The sequence below is a fragment of the Nyctereutes procyonoides genome, unplaced genomic scaffold, assembly GCF_905146905.1.
Source record: "Nyctereutes procyonoides isolate TBG_1078 unplaced genomic scaffold, NYPRO_anot_genome, whole genome shotgun sequence".
In the NCBI taxonomy this organism is placed as follows: Eukaryota; Metazoa; Chordata; class Mammalia; order Carnivora; family Canidae; genus Nyctereutes; species Nyctereutes procyonoides.
Window position 1 is genome coordinate 16,908,850 of NW_026575034.1, and position 27,028 is coordinate 16,935,877.

General features: G+C 44.2%; 1 protein-coding gene across 5 annotated transcripts in view; it reads left to right on the top strand.

Annotated features, from left to right (window-relative positions):
* Positions 1-27,028, top strand: part of IRAG1 (inositol 1,4,5-triphosphate receptor associated 1) — a 161,387-nt gene that overhangs the window by 78,322 nt on the left and 56,037 nt on the right. For 2 of the 5 annotated variants that reach the window (XM_055317897.1, XM_055317899.1), the window contains exons 2-8: positions 4,026-4,183; positions 20,951-21,051; positions 22,163-22,233; positions 24,675-24,848; positions 25,397-25,474; positions 26,259-26,311; positions 26,518-26,565. In XM_055317897.1, coding sequence (XP_055173872.1) covers positions 4,026-4,183; positions 20,951-21,051; positions 22,163-22,233; positions 24,675-24,848; positions 25,397-25,474; positions 26,259-26,311; positions 26,518-26,565 — 683 coding nt within the window. Of the gene's footprint in view, positions 1-4,025; positions 4,184-20,950; positions 21,052-22,162; positions 22,234-24,674; positions 24,849-25,343; positions 25,475-26,258; positions 26,312-26,517; positions 26,566-27,028 lie in introns of those variants that run through there. The other 3 variants (XM_055317898.1, XM_055317900.1, XM_055317902.1) reach the window with 3 other exon arrangements.

The following is a 27,028-nucleotide window of genomic DNA, read 5'->3' on the forward strand; positions in this document are numbered from 1 at the left end:
GCAAGGTTCATGTGCCCACAAGTTCCAGCAGAACCCAGATGTCACCCTGGGGGAGGGACTCTGCTGTTACCTTGCTATTTTAAGCAGTGAGTTTATAATAATGGATGACAGAGAAAGCGAATAGGGCTGGAGCAGCGTGGGAATAGCCTCGGCAGGCAGGGCTGCTGGGGCTCCCCCTGAGAAGCTCAGGGTACTGTCTCGTCCAGTGTGGGACCACAGCCAGCCTCCACTCTGCTTTGTCCTGCAGCAGCTGAGATCTCTTAGTGCTTGTCTGACTTAATTCGTTTTGTTTTGCTTTGCTTTGCTTTCTGACCCAGGGACTGACTTAAGATCTTTCTTGAGAAGCAAGAGGTGGAGGAAAGAAAGTGGAGAGTCAGAAAATGAGACATGTTTTATGTGACTTTGGGATACCATGATCCCGGAATCCTATGAGATCGGACCATTACATTTGTGGTTTGTTGTGACTAGGAAGAGTCCAGGATTTCAGAGACTCCTAGGGTTGAAAATGGCCCCTGGAGTGGGTTAAGAATCCTGTGACCATTGCCCCAGTCTTTGCTGGAACTCTCCCAGGAATACGGAGTTCATTGCTTTAAAGAGTAGCTTGTTTCATCTCAGATGGTTCCAAACACTAGAAAGGTTTTCCTTGCCTTGATCTGACCTTTCATTCATTGGTCATGCACTTATCCTTTGGGGACAATAGAACTACAAGAATGACTTTATAATATCTAAGAAGCGATTTTATTTTTCCCTGCACCATCTCTTCTTTAGGCTAAAGATCTTTAGTTCTTTAAAGACAAATTCTTGCTTCCTGCATACTGCTTCCTCTTTTTGGAACATAACGCAATTTGTCTGAATCCTTAGCACTCAGAGTGCAATACATTTTGTATAGATTAAGGCAGAAAGGAAGGTAGAACTGTTACCTCCCATGTTTTGGGAACCATATTACTCTTAAACAGGCTGGACCTGCACATATATCCATCATCACTTAAGTTTCTAGGCAAGTGCACCAACTTTCCTGGTAGATTTGGGGTTTGTGGATACTCTTTTGCTACTGTCAACCACTGTGACCATATACTTTGCCCAGCACCACTGATATCATTACTGTTGAAATCCAAGTAAAGGTGATAGAAATTAATCACAGAGATTAATTTCATCCATATGAAATTAATGATGCTTATTTCGTCCATATGGCAACTGAGATGAGAGACATAGTATGCCCTGGCCCTATAGTTCTCATTCCCAGGAGCCAGGTTAAATCTGTCCAGTAGGGCTTCTGTCTTCCTGTGTCACCTTTCCTTCTAGCTATTCTGTTCAGAGAAATTCTCAACATTTAGTATTCATGGCTCAGCTCAAACACCATTTCTAACATGGAATCTAGTCTAAAACTGTATCTTACCTGTCTCAGTTTCCATAGTTAGGGAGCCCTTTCTGAGATCCTGCCACTTCTCACTTTTGAAGTTCTAACAGTTATACTGTTTTCACACTGCCTCCCACCATTGGACTCTGTGCTCCTTGAGAGCCAAGACCACATCTTCATCATCTTTAAGTCACCAGCACCTAGCACAGGGGCTGAAAGAGCACATGTAAATTCAGTGTGGTGAACAAATGAATGATTCAGTTCAGATTTCCTATTTGAGATGAGACCTCTTGAGTTGGCTAGCAGAAGTCAATTGTTTAAGAGCTGAATGGGGCTACCTTTCCACTGCAGAGACTGATAAAAGATGGTGGTCATAATGACCAAACCCAATGGCTAAAATTCTCTAGTTCTTTAAACACAAATCAACAAGCTTTTTTTTTTTTTTTAAATGTATATGTGCTGCCAAAGCAAGCACCAACAAGCATTTTTTGATTAATCTTCTAGTTATCCATGATAAATCCCTCCTCAGGGAGCTCAGTCCAAGGTGTGTGTGTTGAGTGGAAGCATCTGTCAGAGTTATGGCTGATATCTGATCTGGGCCTGCCCACAGCTCTCTGGCCCTCGGGCCTTCTCTGTGGCACCAGAAGAGTATCTAGTATCTTGGGAGGTGCTAGGGCTTCCTGAATATCTCCTGCTGCCTCCTGCAGTCAGCATCACACATAGGACCTAGGACATAGTAGGTACCCAGTAAATGACAGTGTTCTTTGTTTTCTTTTGTGTGTCCCAGTAGTGCCCTGGCTGTGGCTGAGGGCAGGGTCTATGTCTGGTGGTTTTCGTCTGCTGACTAGCAGAGCAGCAACTTCAGGGAATCTCTGAAGTTGAAGTTGGGAATCCCTGAATCAGGCTGGTTGCTGGTTCCACAGATCTCTGAAGGCTTCTTCTCCCAATTAGGGGAAGGGGACCTGGAGGAGTTTAGTGGGAGAAGAGGTTAGGTAGTGGCCTTTGGACTCTGGTTAAGCTTCCTGGGCTGCAGACCAGCATGCCTGTGGCCTCTGTGAGCACCTACTCTGTGCTTGGTGCTTTATATAATTTCATCCTTAGAACATTCCTGCATGGGAAGCATGTTCCTCTGTTCCTCTGACAAGGAAAGTGAGGCTCAGAGGTGAAGCTAATGTTCAAGGCCATACACAGCCAGTGAGTGGGAGAGTGGGGACTCAAATCCAAGTGTAAGTTTCCAAGGCCCGTGTTCTTTCTACCTTACTATCTTGCCTCTCCAGATTGAAGCCTGACATTATTGGACTTTTCTAAGAGTAAGCAGAGGAGCCAGGTCCATTTGTTCAGGTCTGTTGGATAGATCATGGTCCTAGGCCTCTTGATTGATGAGAAATATGAAAGAATAGTTAGTAGTTATAAGTAGCACTAGTTAGTAGTTATAACTTAGTATAAGTAGTTACAAATTAGTAGTTATAAGTAAACCCAACCCAAATGGACTTAAAATAGTAAAAAAAATCATTGTTCATGCAACTGGCTAGTTCAGAAAGAATTCAGGCTTCAGGTGAAATTTAATCAAGGGTCTACCTTCTTTTTTTTTCTGCAAGTGTCTTGGGTCTACTTCCTCCTCTATATGTCAGATTTATCCTCAGTATGGATTTCCAAACAGAAACAAAATGGTACCAGCAGCACCAAGTCTTCCATCTGTGTATTCTACCACCCAGAGCAAGATAAAGCACCTGGGTCCTAGAACACTGCAGTGTGCTCATTGGTTTACACTGGACCTATTTTCTATCCCTGAACCAAACACTGTGGTGAGATGAATAAGATTAAGCTGACTGGGTCAATTCCAGCTGGGCCTCAAAGCTGCTACACCATGAGACAGGGTAAGCCTGTTTTCTGGGGAAACAATGAAAGGTTGTTTGGGGTAGGTACTGCACAGGGTACAAAAGATCCACCCTGGCTGAACCTCCAGAATCACAGGCCTAGTGAGGCTTGTCCTCAGGTGAGAGAGCCCCATATGGAGGGTCAGAAAAGCAGTTGAAGAACATGAGGTCAGCCATGGGGTAGAAAGTCAAGAAACATTCTCCAATTTCTCAACCCAGGCAAGGAAGGCTGTGTGGTACAGTGCAAAGAGCCCTGGCCTCAAAATTAGGAAGATCTGGATTCAAATACTTGGTTCTTTATATGATTTTGGCAAATGGCTGCCATTCTCTGAAGCCATTCTCTCTTCTATAAAATGTGAATATCAATGCCTGCATCAGAGGTCATCATGGTGATTAAATTAAATGATGTTGGAAATGCTTCTAGGACAGTTCCTGGCATGTAGTAGGTGCTCAATAAATGACACACAAGTACAAATCTGATCCCAATGGAGTGTCCTCTATTCACTATGGCTTTGAAGAGTTCGAAGCACTTTTCTCCCTTCTGGGATAGCTGTGTTTACTGTAAGGACCAAATTAGATGCAAAATCTCTAAGGTCATCTCTGACTTTGTAAACAGAGAAAATGAACAGGAGGAAATGCAATTCCAAATGCCCTCTCCTAGCCTAGTCCAACCTCTGGTATTGATGCAAAGTCAAGCAGGCTTTTTCTGTGGCTCATGGCTCCTGGAAATGGAACCCAGCCTGGGTCAGGGATGGGAGTGGATTTGACTTGTCCTTTTGGCGTCTCCTCAGCCTGCGGAGCCCAGGCCTCTTGGAGCATCTTTGGGGTTGACGCTGCGGCGGTTCCAGGCACACGCGGCCACTCCTGCCAGGAGGCTGCCATGCCCCACATTCCCGAGGATGAGGAGCCCCCTGGAGAGCCACAGGCAGCCCAGAGCCCCACCGGCCAAGTAAGTGCCCCCTCTTTGCCTGCAGTTAGCCTGGCCGGGGCCAAACCAAGTGCCCTGGGCTGATGCCACAATGCTCAGCCTGGCCAGAGGGTTTGCTGACAGCCTGTGCAAGCTGCAGTGGGCACCTGGGGAAGGTATATAGCTGCGACACTGAGGAATAAATACCCAGAGTTCATTTGAATTGGCCAAGGCCCCACATATCCTGAGAGCAGACCCTCCTAGGCTGTGTCTTACTGAGGTCTCCTGGAAAGTCCAACCCCCCAACCCTGTAAGTGCCCTCCTAGAATGGAGAAAGACTTGGAGGAGAACTGTAAGCACAAAGGGCCTCATCATGTCAGGGTTGTTCTTATCAGCAAAAGGCCATTTAAACTGAGCCCCCTTAAAATGAAGATCAAAATAGTGGAGAAGATTTTCAGGAGAATTGTATTATAAATAAGAGAAATGATAAAAGAAATGAATTTAAAGGGTCTCATTGGGATTGTATTATACAAATGAAATTATGAAATCAAATTAATTCATGTATACATACAACAAAAAATTGATTATATGCTACTTTTTTAGAAGGAACAAAGAATTGTGTTGATTTTGGCGTTGGTATATTTATTCTTTATACCAACATGATGATCTGTTCACATAAGCCCCATCCTTCACATTTTACTTTATAGCACCTCTGTTAAGAGATTATGTATTGAAATATTTAAGGGCCTCATTCATTTTCCCAAGGACCTCTATCGATCCTCCAATATGCAAATCATTTTCTCATAAAGAACTCATCTTGCATCATCCTTGTAATTTTTTCTTCGTTAGCTGCTCTAGCTCCATCTGCTCTTCACTGGCCCAGACCCTGCATGTGAAGTTTTCCAACACTGTTTTCTTTGATTTCCTGAACTTGCACTTGGTTTGCACCACCCCATTACACTGAAACTGACCTCATCCAGAAGGGACAGACACTTGTGAAGTGAAGGAAGAATGTATGACTGAGCATTAATTTGGTAAGCGGGCAGATTCTCAGTGAACATTTTCATGTTAGGATGACATTTGTTTTCTTGCACGTCATAACTGTGGGAACTCAGATAGTAAATACTTAGAAAAGAATGGCTTCTTGTATTTCTCTATCCCAAACTCGTGGGATTGAGATATTGCAGAATTTGGCAGACTTGGTGAGCCCTTGAATTTCTAAGTGGCAGTGAGCCAAGCCTCCATCCATTTGGCCACAGGCAGCCAGCTCAGTGTTTTATTGAACCTTTCTTCCAGGAATGTCATGGGCCTGGTAGGTCCTGATTTTCAGTTGCTTTTGGTGGTTCTAGATTGCTTCTCTGCTCTTCTATGGGTGATGTCTGGTCTTCCCCAAACTGGGGGCTCTGCTGCTGCTCCTTTTCTACTATTGCTCCTAACCAAGTGTGGACAATTCCCTTAAATCACTGGTAATAGTGGACTGTAAGTTGTAGCCAAAAAAAAAAAAAATGTGTTAATCCACTAAAAGTTTGGAGATTAAAGAAGGGAATAACAGCATAAAGTGAAACATCCACATCTGGATTCAAATGTGACTGCTCCCTCTCCTCAGTCATGGCTTCCCTTAGCATCCTTACTCCCTAGCCCTGGGTTCCTTTTTACCATGGCCCTTCCCGAATCTTAGCTAGCTCCCCCAGACAGCTATCAGGCCATGCTCTTCAAGAATACAACTGTTCCTAAAAAAATTAAAATAGATTGGCAAAGCTGCAACTCCATCCTTAGAGAAAAGATCCTTTTACACTGAGTTTAGTTTACCTTTAGTTCATCATCTCGCCTCTCTACTTAAAAGAACCTGTAAGCTTTCTCCTCAGGAGACTAAATACAAGATAGCAAAAACGCCTGCTGACCCTTCTGACCATAACAACTTCAAATCACACCTAGGTGCAGCTCCACTGGGTCAGAGGTGAGCGTGAGTTTCCAGGCGACCAACCCAGGGGGGATCCATGAGCTAATCACATAGTTCAGGGTCAGAGAGCCCTCACTGAACAGCAGGAGCTCCAGATTCCAGCTTTCCACAAGCTCACTCTCCTTGTGACCTTGAACCAGAACCAGACTTCTGTAACATGAGGAGGTGGACCCCCATGATCTCTGAAGGTCCTTCAAACGCCACAATTCTATCTCTGCGCTTGTGGGAAGTCAAGACAATAAAGGGAGTGTTTGTGGTACTAATAGCCTTTGTATTGCTGGAGCCCAGCAGGAGAATGACCCATGAAGACTTCAGGTGAGCTGGAGCCAGGATGCCCAGGTCCTATAAGGGAGGATTATTAGCATAGGATTTAAGATTGTGGACTCTGGAGTCAGACCAAACCGGTCTCCTCCACATCCTGGCCAAAAGACCTTGTGTGAGTCTGTTAACTTTTTTGTGCCTTTGGTTCCTCATCTCTTCCTCAAGGCAAGTGTCAGTGGCTGCCTTCTAGACTTAGGTTAGCCTAGCTCTCTAGTACCTTTTTTGGCCTGAGGAACCATGAGAGTGGGGCAGGTTAGACTGCAGACTAAAGGCTACATCAGATTCAGTATCTTTTTATTCTCTGCCCTTACTGACTGGCACTGGGCCTCCATGAGTTCTCCAGAAGCCCATGGGCATCGTCAGTGAAGAGCACCTCCCTCTTTGCACCCATCAGACAACCTACATTGGGCTTCTTAGGCAGCTACAGCCTCAGGGAAAGGTCAGGCTTTGTGAGCAGGACTGGAGCCTCCAGGGGCTGGAGCCCAAGTCCCTGGGAGCAGCGGAAGCTGGGCAGCCAGGGAAGCAGGGTTGGCTAGGAGGATTTGGCTGAAATTCCCAGTACCGTGTGAACTCCCACTCTGTGAAGCAGGCAAAGAACCAGAGCATCCTTCTGATTTTACAGCTCCCCCGGGTCCAGCCCTACTTCTAGTTCCTCAAGCCCCAGCCCCCATTTCCCATTGCTGACATGAACACTAGCTGAGGCCTTCTTGCACAAAAACACAAAAGCTGTAGACCTAGATCCTGTTTTTCTTTCTGCATGCACACCCCTCCCCCAGCCGCCACACACATCCTCAAGGTCCTTAATCAGAAGCTGTAATCAAGACCCACAAAGAAGTAAAACTTCCGGACAATGCACTCTGTGAGGTTGTGTCCTAAGTGTGTTTTCTGGGTTGGTCGTAGAACAAGGAGGGGCTCAAAGGAATGAGCTTCTAGCCAAGAGGTTCTGATAGGAATAAAAGTTGTCAGGACACAAGCGTGGCACCTTAAAGGAACACAGAATGACGGATTATCAGAGCTAAGAGCTAGAAGGGATACTAGATCTCATCTAAGACCCTCCCCTCCCGGGCAGGCAAAGTTCTGCACAGTGTGAACCCCACCCCCCAACAGTTACCTGGAAGATTATTAAACCCAGATTCCTCTGCCAAGGCCTAAGCCTATTGAACCAGAGTCTTCTGGGATGGGTCTTGGGAGTTTGCAGGAGTAGCTCCATACAGGGGAACTCCTCACCTCACAAGGAAGTCTGTGTTGTAGTTGGCCAGATCTGCTTGCTGGTCAAGCTGCAACTGCCTCCCTGTGACTCCCTCTCAGTTTTGCCCTCCACAACTGCCTATAGTGGGGGGAAACCTACAGATGCAGGAAGGCAGTGTATGCATCTTCCCATAAGCTCTTCCAGGCTTTGCTCCCAAACCCCTCTTCTGGGGACATACCCACCTATCTCCTAATCATGCAGTACCACACCTGGCTCTGGGCCCCAGAAGCAGCAAGACCAGGACATCAACCATTTCCTGGCCTGTGACCAGCAACCATATCAGAAAGCTGACTCATTGGAACAGCATGGCTTCCTCAGAAATGCCTTGCAAGCCTGAGGGTGCAAAGAGGCTCAGGTTAGCTCTAACAGCTGGCTCTAGTTTCCACTCAGACAACCCCCATCCTCTTTCAGGGGTTTCTGGAAGACCCTAGGTGCAGGTCAATATGAGCTCATAAGCAGACCTCACATCATTCACATCATCTGTTCCAGTATCCCCTTCCACCATTCCCTGGCCAACTCCCACTCCCATCTCCACTGTCTACAACACTTAATGCCAGGTACTATTCTACTGCATTAACTTATTTAATTTTCAGTTAACCTTATGAGGTAGGTATCATCATCTCCATTTCATAGCTGAGGAAGCTGAGGCACAGAGAAGTTAAGTACCTTCCTCCAAGATCATATAGCTCATAAGTAGCAGGCCCAGGATTTGAACTCAGGCAGTCTGGCCCCAGAGCCTACGCTCTAAGTCTCTACCCTGCACTAAGTAGTGTTAGCTTTGCCTCTGGGGCCCTCTATGAGATCCCTTGGTGCCTAGGCTAGGGAGACACTGTCCTGTGCTTTCAAAGCCCTGGTCTGAGATGGCCAACCTGGGCCCCCGCAAATGCACTGCCATGCACACTCCAAAGCACTGCAGCTTGTGTTGCTGTGTCTTCCTTCTGCTTGCCATCCACTCAGATGCCTGAGCCCATGGGGCCAGAAAATATAGCTTCATGTCACACATCCTGCTGAGACATGGGTGCTGCCTATGCCTTCTTCATTCCTTTTTAGCCATCAGACAATAAAACAGCTCAACCCGATGTACATGGACTCCTAGAAACACAGACCACCATGTAATTCCTGGTTCCAGCCACACACAAGTTACTCTCTCTCTACATCTCCCTATGTGCCTACTTTGTGCTGCACTTTCTGATCCCTTAGACAAATTGATGTTTAACCCTGTTATACAGAAGCATCCTGTTGACTTAATATCACCGCAGCACTCAAATAACCAGTGGCATCTCTGCTCCCACCCCTATCCCCACCTTCAATTTTTGATTAACTGAAAATTAGGTTGGAATGTGCTCTGGAGAATCAGCCCTCTGTGTGTGGCCCTAAAAGCAAGGGATTGGCTGTGGAGCTCCTAGAACCTCTGACCACAAAGCTGCTGGGCCTCCTCTTTTGGCTCAGAATTAGAGATTATGTAGCTGCTGCCATGACAAATCTGGAATTCTCTCCCTGTTTGTGTCAGTGTAGTAGGAAACCCATCCTGGCTAACCACCATCAGTCAGTGGGCTGGACCCAGAGCGGAGTTTGCTCAGCTGTCCTTTTAGGAGAGAAAAATACCAAGCAAGCTTCTCTAAGCAGCCAAGAAGTTCTGGAAAGGACAGGAAATGCTTCTATTTCTTTGGGATGCAAGGTATAGATAGTGTGGCAGTGTGGAAAGAGCTAGACTTCATATCTCTGAGTGGGACCTGAGGTGAGTTACTCATTTTGCCTGTTTCCTCATCTGTAAGCTGAGCCTTACAGCAATAGCTTCTAACAACAGTAAACTTTTAAGGGAATTATACTATATTCCAGCCACTGTGCTAGTTTTTTTATACACTATATCTAATTTAATTTTCAGAATATCTCTGTGGGATAGGTACTATTATTATCCCCATTTAGGGATGAAGACTCGAAGCACAGAAAAATAAAGTAATGTGTACTAGCTAATACAACTAAGTCATTGAGCCTAGAATCAAACCTCAGGCAACTTGACTTTAATTACCAGAATAATATATATATATATATATATATAGTGCCAAGCAAGGTTCTCAGCTCATAATAGGTTCTCAGTCTAATATAGCACAAAACAGTTTTCAAAAAGTTTTTATATATATTACTGTGATTGATACCCTAACCTGACTGTGAGGACAGTGATCATCATCCCCAGGGGACTAGAAGTTCAGAGCAGTTAGGTATTATATCCAAATGCAGGAAAGAAGCTAAACATGGGGCTCCTACCATGTTCTAGGATAAACTCTTTACATTCATTGTCTCAGATAACCTTCATAATGCCCTATAAATTAGCTGTGACTATATGTAGTTTATAGATTAGGAAATGAAGGTTTGGGAAGGTTAAGTCAGTTGTCCAAAGGACATAACAAGGATGCAGCAAGATTCTACTGCCTCATGGGTATAAACTGAAGAAACAAGGCTAGAATTCTTTTTCTTCTTTCTAGTCCAGAAAATTCCCCAGTATACTGCAACAGAGTTTGAGTACACAAGAAAGGGATAACTATTCACTTACATGTGATAGGCTCCCAATAAATATAGAATTGAATTTACTCAATATAGTTGACCTTGAACAATGCAGGAGTTAGGGACACCAAACCCCCTGCACAGTTGAAAATCCATATAATTTTTGACTCTCGAAAAACTTAACTACTAATGGACTACTATAGACTTCTATATAGAAGGTTTTTTAACTCTAAGCACTTTATATGCAGTAGCTCACAACAACTCTAGGAAGTAGGTATGATTATTATTCCATATTACAGATAAGAAAACTGTAAGTAAGTACAATCCAAACACTAGAAACTGACCAATACCTTGAATGTCTAATCTAGGATTTTTTTTTTAAAGATTTTATTTATTTATTCATGAGAGACACAGAGCATGAGAGAGAGAGGCAGAGACACAGGCAGAGGGAGAAGCAGGCTCCATGCACTGGGAGCCCGACGTGGGACTCGATCCCAGGTCTCCAGGATCGCGCCCTGGGCCAAAGGCAGGCGCCAAACCACTGCGCCACCCAGGGATCCCTAATCTAGGATTTTGAATTTATCCACTTACTACCTTTTCCAAGAGCAGCCTCAATTAAAATCTTCAATGAAAAATCTTCAAATGAATTATCAGTAAAACATTAAGATCTGATGTACAAGATATTGGAGCCATCTATTGGGCACCTGCCATATGGTCTCATTCCCTCGGGGTAGATATTATTATTATCTTTATTTTATAGATGAAGAAACTGTGTCTCTGTGAGGGTAAATAATTGTCAAAGGCCACATAGTTGTGTTGTGGTTGAGTAGAGATTCAAACCTGATTTTCCTGCTAAAGTGTTTCTGTCAGCTTTGCCTCCTTTCTTGGCCATACCCAGCAGTAAAGCCTGTGTCATGGACACCAATGGCCCCAGGCATGGGGGCAGGGGTAGCAGTTGCTTGATGCCCTATACTTTATGGAAAAGAAACTTGGAAAGGCCAAGAGAACAGTTCCACCAGGATGGCTTCTAGTAATTCTGGTCACAGAGTAAGAACTGTGAGATTGTAGCTTTGGAAGTACCTAAGAGAAAGCAGAAAATGTTTGGAAATGTTGATTATTAGAGAATGACAGAAATATATATTAAAATTATTTGTCTTTAGTTCCTATAGTGAGGAAAGAAGTAGCTTATTTTTTGTTTCTCTGATTCCCCTGTCCATCTGTACATAAGCTACTTAGGTCAAGGGTTGTGTCTTTTATGTGTGTATCTCCAGTTCTCAGCATAGGCTCTAGTATGTGTTGGGAGCTCGAGGAAGGATGGATGAATGGATAGATGGGCAGGTGGATGGATGGATGGATGGATGGATGGATGGATGGATATGTGACAGGTTGGGTAGATAATTGGCTGGCTGATTAAATGCCAGGATTGGAGAGAGGAAGAAATGGAGGCACATGGGAAAAAGAGGGAAGAGGAGAGGATAGAAGATGATGATGAATAAATGACTGGCTGGGTGATACACTCTCCACTGAATTAGACTAATAGGCATTGCATGTATTTCCACACTCCAGGTGTCTGTTGGCATGAGAGTGAAAACAGTGATGAAAAAGGCAGGATAATCTAGTGGTTGTTGATACCTGGCTTCTAGGAATAGAGTGGACAATGCCAGGAAAGAGAGTTTACCAGAGGCAAGGCAGGTACTGGGTGCACAGGGGGAATTCACAGGGTGGGCACTGGGGAGCTTTAGGAGAGCCAGGAACTGGTCCTCAGTGCTTGGCAGGGAGGAGCCCCATGTCCAGCAGACTTCAGCAGAGGCATTTCTGCTCTCTCCCATGCTCTTAGGACTTGCTGCTGGAATAATCATTTTCTCGTGAGTCCCCAGAGTCCTTTTATCCTATGACAAGAGCACCAACTTCTCTTTGTGGCTAGGACCCCTCTCTACAGAGGGATCTGTAGATACAGCCACCTCTAGGCTATGAGAGAGGGGCCTGGAGATACAGCCACCAGAGAGCCCCACCTCCACCACGACTCTCACAATCAGCAGCAGCATCATTATTGCTTTATCTTGTCTAATCCTTAAAACAAGCCTGGAAAATAGGGGTTATTATCTCCATGTAATGTTTGAGAATATGAAACTCTGAAAAGTTAAGTAAAGTGCCCAAGGTCATCAGGTGGGATTCCAGCTCAGGTTCCCCAGCTTTATTGCCTCACACTGGCTTCTAATAGGGTCCTTCTCTCCTAGGCTATCTGCCAGGGCCCAAGTGCAGGAGCTAAACTCCCCAGCCCAGCAAGGGCTGGGGCTGGGGCTGTTGCTTAGAGCCATCTAGTCCAGGCCTAGTCATGTGACATTGGGGAAAGGAAGATAATATTCCCGTCTCTGACACTGGCCTATATTTATCCCTGCACCCAGGCAGTTAGGAAACTGTTGCGCATTCCTGGGAATTTATGAGTGAAATAAACATTTAAATGTTTCTATAAGGTTTATTTAAAGAGAACAAAATGTGACCTGCTGGCTTATTATAGGGTGAGATTGTGGGGAGACGGCCCAGGCCCCCAGCACTTGGCTGACTCCAGGGAAGGAAATGGACCCCTAGGGAGGCTGGGCCCATGAGAAGGTAAGGGTATCTTTCCTCCAGCTATGTGTTCTAACTTGTACTGGCTGGAGGGCTTCCTGGAGGAAGGGGTTTGTGAGGGAGGGGGCAGCTTAGAAGAATAATGGAAGAGTGTCAGAATGTCCTGCACATACCAGGAATGAGGGGAGGTGAGACCAAAGACCAGGGGAAACAACTGTAAAAGTAGCATGGTGGAGTGGAAAGGCCAACAGGCCTGGTGCGTAGTCCTTCCCACTATTTACCAGTTGTACAGCTCTGTACAAGTCTGTTTTTTCATTGGCAAAGTAGGGATTAAAGGAGAAGAAAGAGAGAAAAGAAATGCATCCATCACCTATTCCATGCTCAGGGCCTTCACCTTCCTCTTCACAATTTGATGATATCAGGAGGCATTATCATCCCCAATTTGTATTTGGATATCCTTAAGTTCATTTGCACAATTGCTAGAGAGGATGAGGTAAGGAAACATACTAGAAGTGTCTTGACAGGGACCCACACATAGTAGGTCCAAGAAACTGTCACTCTCCTTTACCCACATTTGCCCCTTTGCTTCTTGTGTCTGTAACCCACAAAGGGTATCTCTATTTGGTCTGAGAAGCAGATGGTAAGAGAGGAAGTAGAGCCAGGCAAAAGTGACTTTGGAGATGGGCTTCTCTGAAAGTCACTGATTACAAGACCACTAGAGCTTGTGTGGTCAGATGCCCAGGGGAGGTGCTCTGTGGCTCCATGACCAGAAAGGTGAGACCCTCCTGATTTAACTCCAGTGGTTGGCCAGACTCAAAACTAAGAACAATCTCCTAAAAACCAAACTCCAAAGTAATTAATTCAGCCTCAAAGATAACAATAACAGAATGTAACATCTGACACTTAATGAGCATTTACTAAGTGCCAGGTGCTCTTCTATGAGCTTTCCATCTGGAGCTGTAGATTTAGCAAGTGAAAAATACATTTATGTCCATGCAATATTTGGGACCCATTCAACACTAAAAAAAAAGTATTTGTTTTTTATTTGAAGTTCAAATATAGCTGAACCTCTTGCACTTTAACTGACAATCTTATTTCCACATGAATCATTTAATTCTTGTGACTACCCTGAGAGATAGTTATTTTACAGATGAAGTAGCCAAGGCACAGAGAAGCAAGGCAACTTGCCCAAGGTCACACAGCTAGTAAGTGAGAAGCTTTATCATGCATGAATTACTGTGGCTCCCAAGCCCAAGGCTGTTGAAGTCCTAAAGCCAGTAACTTCACTGGCAGACTCGTGTTTGGACACACCACACCGCAAGCTTCCTTGAGGCCCTGTCTTCTGTTTGGCAGCTCAGAGTGTGAGCAGGGAGGAGTATTTACACTCACCACACACACCAAAGTCTGGCAGAATTCATTCCAGAGGGCCCCTGGAATCTCCCCACACTTTCCTAGGTTCCTGTCTCCCTAGTGCCTGCTGAACTGAAACAGACCACAAAAGACTGAATGTTCCCCACAAAAACAGTTTTGCCCAGAGCTTGTTCAACCATTCTGTGTACTGATTAGGGAAAGAACACTTTGATTTTATTTCTGTATATTTTGTACACATTGGAAGGAGAGAGTGAGGAGCATTACAGGACATTCCATCAGGGCATTAGAGGATTTCTCCCTGATTGCTTTGTGCCTCCTGGTTTTTAAGCAGCTTTGAATTGTGTGTGTTTGTGGTTACATGCTTGGCACTATCCACCTGTGGCTTGTTTCTGACTTTCTGTGTGAGGACCTCTACCCTTCTCTGAGTGAGAGTGCCTACAGCCCTATACATGACAGCCACCTCAGGAGAGCTTTGCTGAAAGCGGCCTTTAGCCAGGAGGCAGAGAAAACTTCCAACAGAAAGTAGCTCCTCCAGTATGTTGCAGACCATTTATGTCACAGTCAACACTAAGGGTACCAGACCCCGGTTGCTATCTGGGGTGAGTACATGGGGGTGTGGATGGGGGTACTTTCCCCATTCCACATCCCATTGTGCTAACTGGGAAGCATTTCAGAGGCCTGCCTACTTCACTTTTCTCTTCCCAGGCCCTAGCATAGACCATAATACATAAGAAGCATTTGTTAAGTTTGCTGGATAAATGGAGAGAATAAAGTGTAATGATGCACAAATGTGTACAGAACGATCTCTCTTAGACTCTAAGACTTTTGAAAACTGAGTCAATCATAAAAATAAAGGTTAGACAATCTGTACAATAAGTAACTGGATGGAGCTGGAAGAGTAAATTGAAGAGGAAGGGCGAGGAAGAGAGGCTTTAGGTGGGGAGGGTAAGCAAGTGAAAAGGGCAAGTGAAAGGGCAGAGGTCAGAGAGGATGGGATTTAGCATTCCATGTCTTTGAGAGGTAAGCATGGAGAATGGAATTCTTTTTGTATTGCTTTTTTTGTCTGCTAAATAATTCTTTAAATCAATCTTTCTCAGGGCCTGGACCACACGGATCACAGATTCATTAGGTTTCAGGTCAGATGGTTTAACTTCAGAGTCAAATCATAGATGGTTAGGAGAAGCGTGCATTTCTTTTAATCTCCTAGGGATATTAGTATTTATGAATTTATCTCCCCATTTTTATGGCTTATTTTTATATCTTAGATTTTATTGCTAGTTATTTCAAATTGCTTTGGGAAATAGGTAGTGTGTTAAGAAAATTAAGTCAACAAGTGAATTGTATTCTACTTACTTAGCAGCCTGAATATATGAAACTCTTGGAGGTATATGTTATAATCCCATTAGTACTACCACAGATTTTCTTCAGAATGCAACATGAAGAAAGTGATGTTTGGTTCTCCTGCCCCTTTTATGTAGACCTGCACCATCTGCGTTAATGCCGGCTGGGAATTTCATAAAAGCCCACCCCAAGGGATGGATGAACCATATGATATAAGGAGCATGAAAATGATATGTTAGCCAGAGTGCATGTCTTCCTGCTCACCCGAGGATTCATATAAGAAAGAAATTCTTTAAATATTAAAAACATGAATAAGTTAATTTCTAGAGCTGAAATTGTCGCAGTAAAAATAAACTCCACCCAGGGAGGGAACTGCAAACATACTCTAAGAACCTAAGTGTTTCAAATGGAATTTCCATGGCAGCAGTTATCCATAAGCTATATGGAAAGAAACCCCATCAAGTGGATGTGGGACTTATGCAAGATGAATAAATTCTAGAGATCTATTGTATAGCTTAGTGCCTAGAGTTAACAATACTCTATTGTAGATCTAAAAGTTTGCTAAGGGAGTATATCTTTTAAGTGTTCTTATCACATCAATAGCAACAATAATAGTAATAAATAAATAAAAAGGCAGGAATAAATTTCGGGAAGTGATGGATAGGTTTATGGCATAAATTATGAGGGTTTCACAAGTGTATACTTAGCTCTAAACTCATTAAGTTGTATATATTAAATATGTATAGCTTTTCATATGTCAATCATACCTTAATAAAGTGGCTATTTTTTTAAAAAGATGTCATAAGTGGAGGAGGCTTTAAGCATAAACCTCCCGTGATCTAGAAAACCCAAGACAGGTTAAGAATCATGCACCACAGGGGCAATTATTTGGATGCCTTCAGGGCCAGGCAGGGAGCACAACTGACTGAAACAGGCGAGCAGAAACAGACCAAGGCTTACTCTGCAGAAATGTAGACCCCAAGATTGCTCGGTCTTTTATTTTTTTCAGGAAAAGCAGGAAATCCAGACCTTTATGGGAATTCTTCCAATTATAAAATGTTGACAACTAATATAAAAACTTACAAAAACTACTCACAATGAACAGCTCTCCAAGTCTCTAATTTGTACCTCAGAGAATTTGTAGCTCAGAGAATAGGCTAATTCCCTAACTGAGATCCAAGAAACCACATCAACAAGAAACCCTTGTAGTGACATGAAGAGAAGCCTCTGGAAAAACTTCAGCCCTTCTTTCTGCTCACTGGAGAACCCACACAATAGAAAATCTCCCCATTCCTCCCTCTTTACTAGTTCTCCCAGTAAAGAGCCCTGGCTCTGCCTGGCACCTGCTCCTGGCCTTACCTGCCCCAGCTTCAGCCCATGATCTGCCACTTTGACACCATGATTCCCCTTTCTGACCTTAACAGCTCTTCTGGATACTGTCCCACTGTGTGTCATCAGGCCCCTCACCATGATCCAAGATCCTCCTGCTTCTCTCCTGGCCCCTTGGAAGGTTCCAGCCTCTCTGCTGCTTGCTGGCCTCCTACAGGGGACAAAAGGTGGGGAGAACTGAGTAAAGCCATCATTCATTTTAATGATAATTATGATTAACGGGTATTTGTAGATCATATGACACTTATCAAAGTGCATGCACATTCATCATTTCATTTTATTCACATAAACTTCTTCTGAGACAGAGCAGGCCTTTCACCATTTTATAGTTATGGGAACTGAGACACAGGGTAACAAAAGGACAAAGTGACCACCAAGAGTGACCATCGTTATCCCACCAAGTTTATAGTATCCATCAAAGGAGCTGTTGCTCATTTTTTTGAAGCTTCCTGAGGATCTCTTCTAAAACAAGTCCTTGGCATAAGGATGGATATCTGTGTTCTTTGAGGGACTGGAGCTCTAGACTTGTGAGTACAGGTTGGCCAGTCCTGGTTCAGCCACAAGCATCATACTGACTCCCTGTCACCTTGGTCAGCTGTGGGTATCCAAATGGAGAGTAACACAGCTCCAATTTTCTGGAATCTTCTCAAAATTCCTAGGAGGAGGATGGATGCTGTAATAATTGGACCTCTTCCATCATCTCAACCAATGTGCTGATGATCCATGATTATCCATGATGAATGGATCTCCTGTCAACATTTCTATGTTCTCTCTTTGGGTGGTCAAGTTATTCTCAACCTGATCTTCAGTGTTCACCATCTACAAAGCCACAAAGATCAAACTCACTGGAATAACACTCAATAACCATCAAAAGCTGACTCAACCTTTTATTCTACTTCCATTAGTTGCCTCTAAATTAGGTTCCTGGCCCCAAGTTCAACATGTGTGTGTTTGTATGTGTTGTACGTTCCCCTTATTAACAAGCAATTATTTGACATCAGCAGAGTGTCCAAGAACTCAACTCAATTCTGACACTATTTACCTGAAGATAGAATCAGATCCATAGGTAAAGGGTTCAATCCTACTGCCCCACCTCAGACAACAATCACAAGTCCAGGCTGTCACCTATGCTTCTGACAGATGGCTAAAAATCAGAGGTTCCCATGGTTTTCTCCTCAGGTGTGATAGTTTGTTAGAATAACCCATAGAACTTAGAAAAACCCATTTATTCACTAAAGTAATGATTTATTACAAAGGATACTAAAGGATATGAGTCAATAGTCAGATGAAGAGATATATAGGGTGAGATGCTGAATAAAGGAGCTTCTGTCTTTGTGGAGCTTGGGATGTGGCACAGTGGCATGTGTTTTGGTTCCCCAACATAGAAGCTGTCTGAATCTTCTTTTGGGTTTTTATGGGGGCTTCATTATGTAGGCATGATTAATTAGCTCATTGGCCATTGGTTATTGATTCAACCTCTAGTCCCTCTCCTCTCCCCAGAAATCAGAGGGTGGGACTGAAAGTTCCAATCCTCTATCCATGGTTGTTTCCCCTGGTAACCAGCTTCCATACTTAGGTGCTTTGCAGAAGTCACCTTTATTAGTGTAAACGCAGCTGTGGTGGAAAGGGTTTCTTATAAATAACAAGCCACCCATTTCACCTTTATGGCTCTGAAGAGAATTTAGGAATTAAGGACAAGAGATCAAATATTGTAACAAAAGGTTTTCCCTTTTCTCTTATTGCTCAGGAAATTCCAAGGGTATTGGGAGCTGTAAGCCAGAAACTGTGAAGATGAAAAACAAATGTAAACAAAAAATATATTTTGGTCATCTGAGTGACTAAATATATATATTTTTTATTATAAATCACAATATTGCAGTCCCTATCCCTGAAATTTCCTATCTTACAAACCCCAGAGTCCATGCTCCAATTACACTGATAAATCCCTAATGCCCAGTTATGCCTTTTGCTAATGCTGTTCCCTTTGCCCAAAACCTCCCCCCTAACATCTTTGCCTTATAAGCTCCCATTCATTCCTCAAGACCTAGCTGAAATATCTTCTCTGGAAAGTCTTTTCCAACTCCCCTGATAAGTTTTCTTTCCTTTCCTTTGAGCTTTCACAGAATGTGTTCCATTTCTTATCACCTTAAATTCATTATAAGTATTCATTACTTCTCTGTATCCCTTGCTTGACTGCGAGGTCTTGAGGGTCTTTGTTTTTTAAGCTGCTTTTGGCACATGATGGGTAACTAAAGTGTCTTTGTTGAATAAGAGAGAAAAGTAATCTGACAGTAATGTTAACTATTGAAAATACCAGTCATGTACTAGGTGTTTTCTCAATATTATTTTTAATCTTCACAACAACCTGGTGAATCAGATTTTATAATTACGGGGCACAGAGAGGTTAAATAACTTGCTCAAGGACACAGCTAGTGGATGATGAGCAGAAATTTGAGCACAAGTCTGTATGATTCTTATAATAGGCAATACTGCTTCCTACAGCTTCCTATCCAGCCAAAGTCCTTGTCTCAACTTCCCTTCAACGTGCCTAGGGATTCCAAGTGCTTCTTCCTCCTCCAATCCCGGCACCTCCCTCCAGCTGAAGAGGTCCTGGAACACAGGAATCTGGCATTCACGGGTGGGACTCAGAGACACTTTTCCAGTTTACCCAGCCTTATGTTTGAGACCAAGAGAGGGAAGAGAGGGGAAGGAGTGATAATGGGAAGAGCTTATTTTGCTAAAAACTGTGGGATTTAAGAAGTCTAGATAGCACTGTATGGAAACCACTTAACAACAAGTAATAATGTGAAAAGGAGAGAGGGCCTTCTTCCCACCTTGCAAGGAGTTAATACTTACACACTAAATGCTCAAGAACATAGCTTAGCCCTGATCTGCAAGGGCAGCCCCCAGGCGATGGCTTCAGCAGTGCCAGTAGAAGTAAGAACACTTATTGCTCAGAGGCTCTAGAAAGACACAGCACCCAGAGAAAGTGGCAATGGGGACCCACTGTTCTGAAGCTCCAGGAAGTGTTGTGACATGCTTGAGAGTGCTGAGAGACAGGCTCTGGCAGGAACAGTAGGGTATTCACAGAGAGCCCTGGCAACACACACTGGTAAAGGGGTCCCAGGAAAGAAGAGAAGGAAAATGATGAGGAGAAGTATGAGAGAACCCCTAGAGAGACTCCCAGACATACCTAGGAACAATTCTTAAATGGACATACTGCAGTAGTAGGTGGCACCTACTCCTATTTTTATTACCAGTATACTGAGGTGTAGAAAATGCAGGCTGACGTGCATCTTTATGGACTTTATTATGTATCTTATATTGCTTTCATTTACTTGCTCATCAATATTTATTAAAATTCAGATATGGTTTTACCATTCACATGGCCATCAAAGTGTAATAGTACACCGATTTCACTACAACCTGGAATAGAAGGACTATTCCATGTTTGCTGTTAGTTTTGTTTTGTTTAGTGACTTTGAAATACCTCAAAAATCTAAGGACCAGCTAATAACTTTTGTTCTAATTTCAAAAATGTGTATTTATTCAGATAAACATTTTTCAAGGTTACACAACTTAAACTGCATATTCCATGAACCATTAAACAAATCATCTTTATCAAAACGTCACGATTACCCAAATGTGGGATCTCACTGTATATCAAGAATCTGTGGGTGCCACCACCTGTTCTCCTGGTCTCCTTCCCCAGCCTGTTTGGCTGCAGCCTGAGGCCTCTACACCATTCTTTTCCTAGATTGTTAGTGAAGACTAACCAGGGATGGCTTAGAGGTTCCCGAATCTTAGTTCATGAAAAGTAGACCATGTTATACCTAGTGAATGCCTGCTGGAGAATGAAGAAGTAATTGTATTTTTTCTTTCTTTCTTTCTTTCTTTCTTTCTTTCTTTCTTTCTTTCTTTCTTTCTTTCTTTCTTTCTTTCTTTCCTTTCTTTCTTTCTTTCCATTTTTTCCCCCTAAATAATCCAAATAAACTACACTCAACCCTTATCGAGATGGTTCTGAGTGTAATGATACTACACTCCTGCTCCTGGAAGGTTCTGCCATCCTAAGGCTAACTCCATCTATGTTTTTGTTCTGAACCACCAGAGCCCTCACACTGCAGGAACATCCTGCAGTCCACCTACCATTGTCCTGACTGGGGATGCCAGCTTGCCGGAAGGAGAAACTGACAAAAACCTGGTCAACAGGTATATCCCATGTGCCTAATCTTTGTGCTGTGAAGAGCAATATTACCTAGCACATGAAGCTTAGATAGCTATATATACTTTTTACAAACCTTCTTTCTTGATCATTTTATTGATGAAATAGAATCAAGCAATTTTTCCAAATGAGAGCAAGAGTTTTGGATTTGTCCATTATCTTTCTTTCCAAAATTATTTTTCTTTTCCTGTATTTGGTCCTTTGTACTTTGCTAGCCTTTAGGCATGAGTCATAGCAGGGCAGTTTCCTATAATAACTGCCCAGATATTTGCAAATGGACCTGAGAGATAGGAGTCTTTGATCTCACAACTGGAGAATCCTGCCCCTGGTCAATGTTGGCCCTGTGTGGAAGATGATCACTTGGGAGAGGCACTGGCTAATGTACACAGGCATATCACTGCCTCAGTTTGACACAGCACTAGCATATGCATTGGTCTAGCTGGAGTGAGATTGTCTAAGTATAATTTTCAAAAAGCTACAAAGATCATTCTTATACAAATATGCAGTGAACATATGTCAAAGATTTATTTAACTCATTGATGAGGAAATCATCAGGATAACCAAGATAAAAAAGTTAGTTCAAAAGAGGATACAAGAAATGGAAGTACATATCAGTGGGGAGGAAAAGAATGCTGGAATAAGATTGCTAAATTCGATATAAAATAGGTTAATACTCCAGAAGGCAATGAAACCTTGTTTTTATCTTTCTTCCCCAACAGAAATCATCTACATCTCTACCAATTATTCATATCTTATGAGTTTTCTATAGTTAGATGTTCATTTAGAGTCTGGGCCCAAATGAACAATAAATAGAGTTATATTTCCGTAGGACAGTGTTTCAAAAACTTTAGCAAGCATCAGAATCACCTGGGGGGATATGTTCAATCATGGATGACTGGGCTTCACCCTCCAGAGTTTCTAATCCAGTTGATCTGGGTTGGAACCTGAGAATTTGCACTTCTAACAAGTTCTCAAGCTTAGATAAGCTTGTAAAATGATGCTCTAGGATGACTTTGAAAGAATATATAGGTATCTATTTACCTATTTACAAGCTGTGGACAAATTTTCTTAGAAAAATGATTCTGTTCTGTCTTTCAGAGCTCACAGTCCCCACAGGAGACTTTCTCACCGACACTTGAAGGTTTCTACAGCTTCGCTGACTTCTGTAGGTAAGGGCTAGTCCAATTTATCTTATTTCTGCAACCAGAGATAAGGGTCCAGCTGAAGGTATGTTTGAGCAGGAAGACTGAGATCTGGCAACTCAGCTCCTTCCCTCTCCTAATTCTCAGGCAAGTTATATCATGAGCCCAAGAAGGCAAAGTCAGTCTGTCCCTCTGTGTTTGAGCCCAAAAGAAATATATCTAATTTTAATTTATTTTGGCCAAGAGGCAAAGAGAAAGATGAGGAAGTTGAAGAGGCAGAACAGCAGGGTGAGGCTCAATTCTGGGGTACAGGGGTCAGAGCTCTCTATCTCCTGCTAGAAAGGCCCACATTCAGGTAGGCAAGTGCCTTTTTTTTTTTCTTTCTCTAAGAGCAGTTATGGCTAAAAAAAAAAAAAATTAAAAAACTAATAAAAAAAAAAAAGAACAGTGATGACTACGTGGCTTTTAAATAGCTGCTTGCTTTGTTTCTCAAGGATATAATGCACTAGGGTTAGGGGGTGCTGAGCATCTCCCTTCCCCCCCAATGCTGTCTGAAGCCCCATGGCAGCTGGTGTCAGTGGTGATAGAGCCTGTTTTCTTCCTCAGCATGAATGTAGATCCCACCAGAAGATGCAATAGTACAGGAGGGAAAGATCCAAGCCATGTTACAGTCCCCACTCTGCCGTTTGGCTGCATAAGCAAAGATCTAATAGATCTAATAGAATGCAATTGCTGCCCCAATCACTAGCTCATTCTCCAAATAGTTTCTCAGGGTCTGTTCTGGACCATCGGAACACAGATATGATACAGATTTGGTCTCTGCCTTCATGTTGCTCATAGTCTATGAAGCGACTGAGAAGTGAACAGATACAATCAGGATACTGTATTATATGGCCCTTCACAGAAGTGCTAGGGAAACTGAGGCTAGAAGGGGACCAATTCTGTCCAAAGAGGGGGAAGGCTGGGTAGGTAGTCCAGAAAAGAGTGTATTTGAGTTATGCCTTAGGAAGTTGGATAGATAGACAAGAGGAAGAAAAGGCATTCTGGGTTCAAGAAACAATATGGTGGGGGAGCAGGAGCCAGACCAGAGCAACTGAATTAGTCAGGACTCTTTGCTGTGAGTATTAGTCAGGACTCTTTCAAATGATAGAAACATAACTCAAACTAACTTACACTAAAATTACATACATACATAAAAATAAATAAAAGCCAAGGCTTGTGGTTTCAAGGAGTGCTGAATCCAGGTGCTGAAGCTGGGTCATTAGCAGTTGGCTCAGCCCATCTCTCAAGTTTCCTTTCATGTGTTAGTTTTCTTTTTTGGCAAATGGTACCAGCAACTCCAGACTTATGTACCATCAGTGGAGAGAGAATGCCTCTTCCTGTGTACTTAACACAACTCCCGACATGTCTCTCCTTGGCCTCCCATGGCCCTCCCCGAGCCAATCACAGTGGCCAGGGGGATTGAGCTCATTGGCTGGCCAAGGCTGGGGTGAGGTGGGGTGATAGGGTTTAACTCCTTCCTAACTAACAGAATTGAAACTCACAGGGGTTTCATCCAATGCAAACTGGGGAGCTATGAAAAGCAAAAGAGGGAAAAGGAGGCTAGAGAGGCACAATGAGAGCTGCTCACCACTGAGGGGGAGGGGAAACGCCTTAGAAGTATGTGGCATGAACAAAGTGCTGGGCCCAGTTTGGCATTTGCACATGACTAGGGACCATGAGGAATCCTGATGAGAGGCAGGTGAAGTGCAAGGTCAGATAGGACTCTTAGAAAGGTCACTCTGATAGGCAATGGAAGATAGGATAAAGGGGATAGCGTAAAGGTAGAGGACCTATGAAGTGGCTGTTGTAATTGTACAGGTAAGATCTAAGGAACAAGAATGGAGAGGAGGCACAAGTTCCAGGGATATTTCTGAGGTAAATGACGATCAGGACTTGATGACCAGTCGGTGGGATGTGAAGAGATTGAGGCAGGAGTGTGGAGTGACTCCCATGTTTCTGAGCAGCCGGGGAAAGTGGTGTCATTCACCCAAAGAAGGGCTGCTAGAGAAGATGCACGGAGAAGGATGGGGGTAGACAGTGCAAGTAGAGGAAAAAAGGGAGGGAAGGTGGCCATGAGCTTTGGAGCGCTCCCTTTATCCACATATCTTAAGCTCACTAGCCTGTTGAAAAAAAGAGAGACTTGAAAGAAGAATACACTAGGGAAACAGCATGGAGGTGGAGCTCCTGATGGCCCTACCGAATGGCAGGGTTTAGGACAGTACTGAGAACATAGATGGCTTTATGACCATTTGTTACAAAGGACCTGCCACAGCCACAGTCTACAAACCTGTTGAGGCAGCCCTGTCTCCCCAGCTTGGCATTGCGCTGACGTTTGGCTGAGTTCCCGCTGGGCAGCTTCCTTGAGCTAAGGTGTGAGGGGCCAAGGATTCAGTGACTCTCACCCTGAGTTCATCCTCCCACTGCAGACCCTGCAGGGCACATTATTGACCTGGTCAATGACCAGCTGCCAGATATCAGCATCTCAGAAGAGGACAAGAAGAAAAACCTGGCGCTGCTGGAAGAAGCCAAGTCGGTGAGTGAACGATTCCTGACCCGCCGCGGGAGGAAGTCCAGGAGCGGCCCCGGAGACTCCCCATCAGGTAGGATGTACAGGTGGCTGCCCTGAGTCCCTCTGAGATGGAGTGGGGGGATGGGGAGGGCCAGTTGTAGTGGGAGCCCTGCTTCCAAGGGGTGACCTTTGAGTTGCCTTCCCCCAGAACTCTAGGCCTCAGGAGGACTGATTCTTGTGGAGAGGATCTTGTGAAGAGAGGGCATCTTACCCTATTTCAAAAGCTCTAAAATACTGATCCAACTCTAGCCCAGGAAACTGCTTTTCATTTTTTGGGCTTGTTGTGTCTTTGTTTCACCAAGAAATGTCAGCCTATATGATATCCATGAATTGAACATGGATTCCCCCTCCCTGAATCCTACAAAGAAATCCCTGTGTGATGCCTCTGTGCACAGGTTCCTGGACCACCCTGCATGGATGGCTCCTGTGGTAGGAGCCTTATATGGCAGTCCAGAATCAGCCCTTGACCTGATGAAGGAGTCCCAGTTCCCGGGGTCAGAAATACCTGAAAGGATGTCTTTGTTAGGCTGAAGTCATAAACCTTCATGAATGCTGGCCAGTTTGTGTCTGTCTCCACAGCTGTTTCCCTGAACCTCAGCCCCGGAACTTCTCCGGCATCCTCTCAAAGCAACTCACTTAGTATTTCCACACCACCTGGTAAGGTCCAGCACCCCTGGCATTTCCTGCCCTGGCTTCTTAACTTTGGGTGGCAGCTGAGCCCCACCCTCACCTGACCAGGATGTGTCCCATTTTGCAGGCTTTCTAGTCAGGACCCCTATTTGGCCTCCTCCCCAGAGGACTCCCAGCTAGGCCTGGCTGGGGTGCCTTTGAGGAGGTGGATGTACTTTCTGTTGGGATTTTGAGCTAGTGTGGGGAGACAGGCCTAGCCCAGAATGAGGCTAGGTAGGTGAGGACAGAGGCAAGGTTGTGGGAAAAGGGCTACAACTGGTGCTTTCTCTGCTAAGAGAGGACTCACAGGGAGGTCACTTCAGAGCTTATTTAGAAAAGCTCTATTTGAGCCACTCTTTTTTTTTTTTTTTTTTGGTTTTTTCCCTTTCATTAGACTATGTACAGGGCCACCCCCTCAATCCAGCTCAGAAAGGGGCATGGTGCCAGGGATAACAGCCTACCCTTGTTAGAGCTGTGGAGCAAGCTCAGGCTCTGACGAGGCAGCCTGGGTTCTATTACCAGTGCTCATACTTCCTGGCTGTGTCACCTTGATCTCCCTCTGCCTTGGTTTTCTCATGTGGTTTCTGTGCTGATTAAATGAGGGCTCACCACAGCACCTGCCATGTGGAAGGTACTCAACAAATGGTGGCATGACTGGCAACCAGACCTGACGGAACCAAGACAGGAGGGGAGGTGGATGTATTTTTGCTAAAGGGACAGCTGGCAGTGCTGGGGTGCTAGACATCACTCAACTGTGTCTGGGCCATTCCAGGTTTGGATGAATGCAGTGGCCCACAGTCCCCTTTGCCTGGAGCACCACCACAGGTAACAGGGGCCCTGACTGGGGTTTCCTATGCCAACTGGTCTCTCTTCTCACCCCTTAACTCCTGAGAGGCCCTCCATGATCCATTGAGATGATGGTGTTGGGAGGGGAAAACATCTATACCGCTGCTAGGGCCCTCTTTGAGGGTATTTCAAGAGGAGATATGGCCTCTTCATATTGCTGTCTGACTTGTGTTTACTTTCTCCAGCAGAAGGGGGATGAGACCAAAGTCTCTTCACCACACCTCGGCGAGCCTGTGAGTGTGAGCTCTGCTCCATTTTAATTATTTGGGTGTAGGAAACACTGTTCCAAAAGCCTAGGCTGGTCCTGAGCAGCCTACAAGTGGGTGTATATGAGTGGAGGGTCAAGGCTGGGGAAGCTAGAAGTTTCCTCTGTTTTATTGTGACTGGAAGTCTAAAGTGGAGGGGGTAAGGAGGCAGATTCAGTGAGGGTCACTTTCACTATAACCCTATAATCCTGTATCTTCACTCAGGCCACTGACCATAGTCAGGCAAGACTGATGCTTTTGTCACTCCAGTGAAAATTACAGTAAAGTTCCAGCTCCTGATTGAGATTCCTCTTGGAGGCAGCCTGGAAAACCTCATCCTTACTGATGAACACTAGAAGGGCCCCACCCCTGCTCAGAGCAAAGTGCTCAAGGTGGAGGGCAGCATTAAAATACAATCTCATCTAGAATTGGGGCTAGGCTAGAGTCCTCT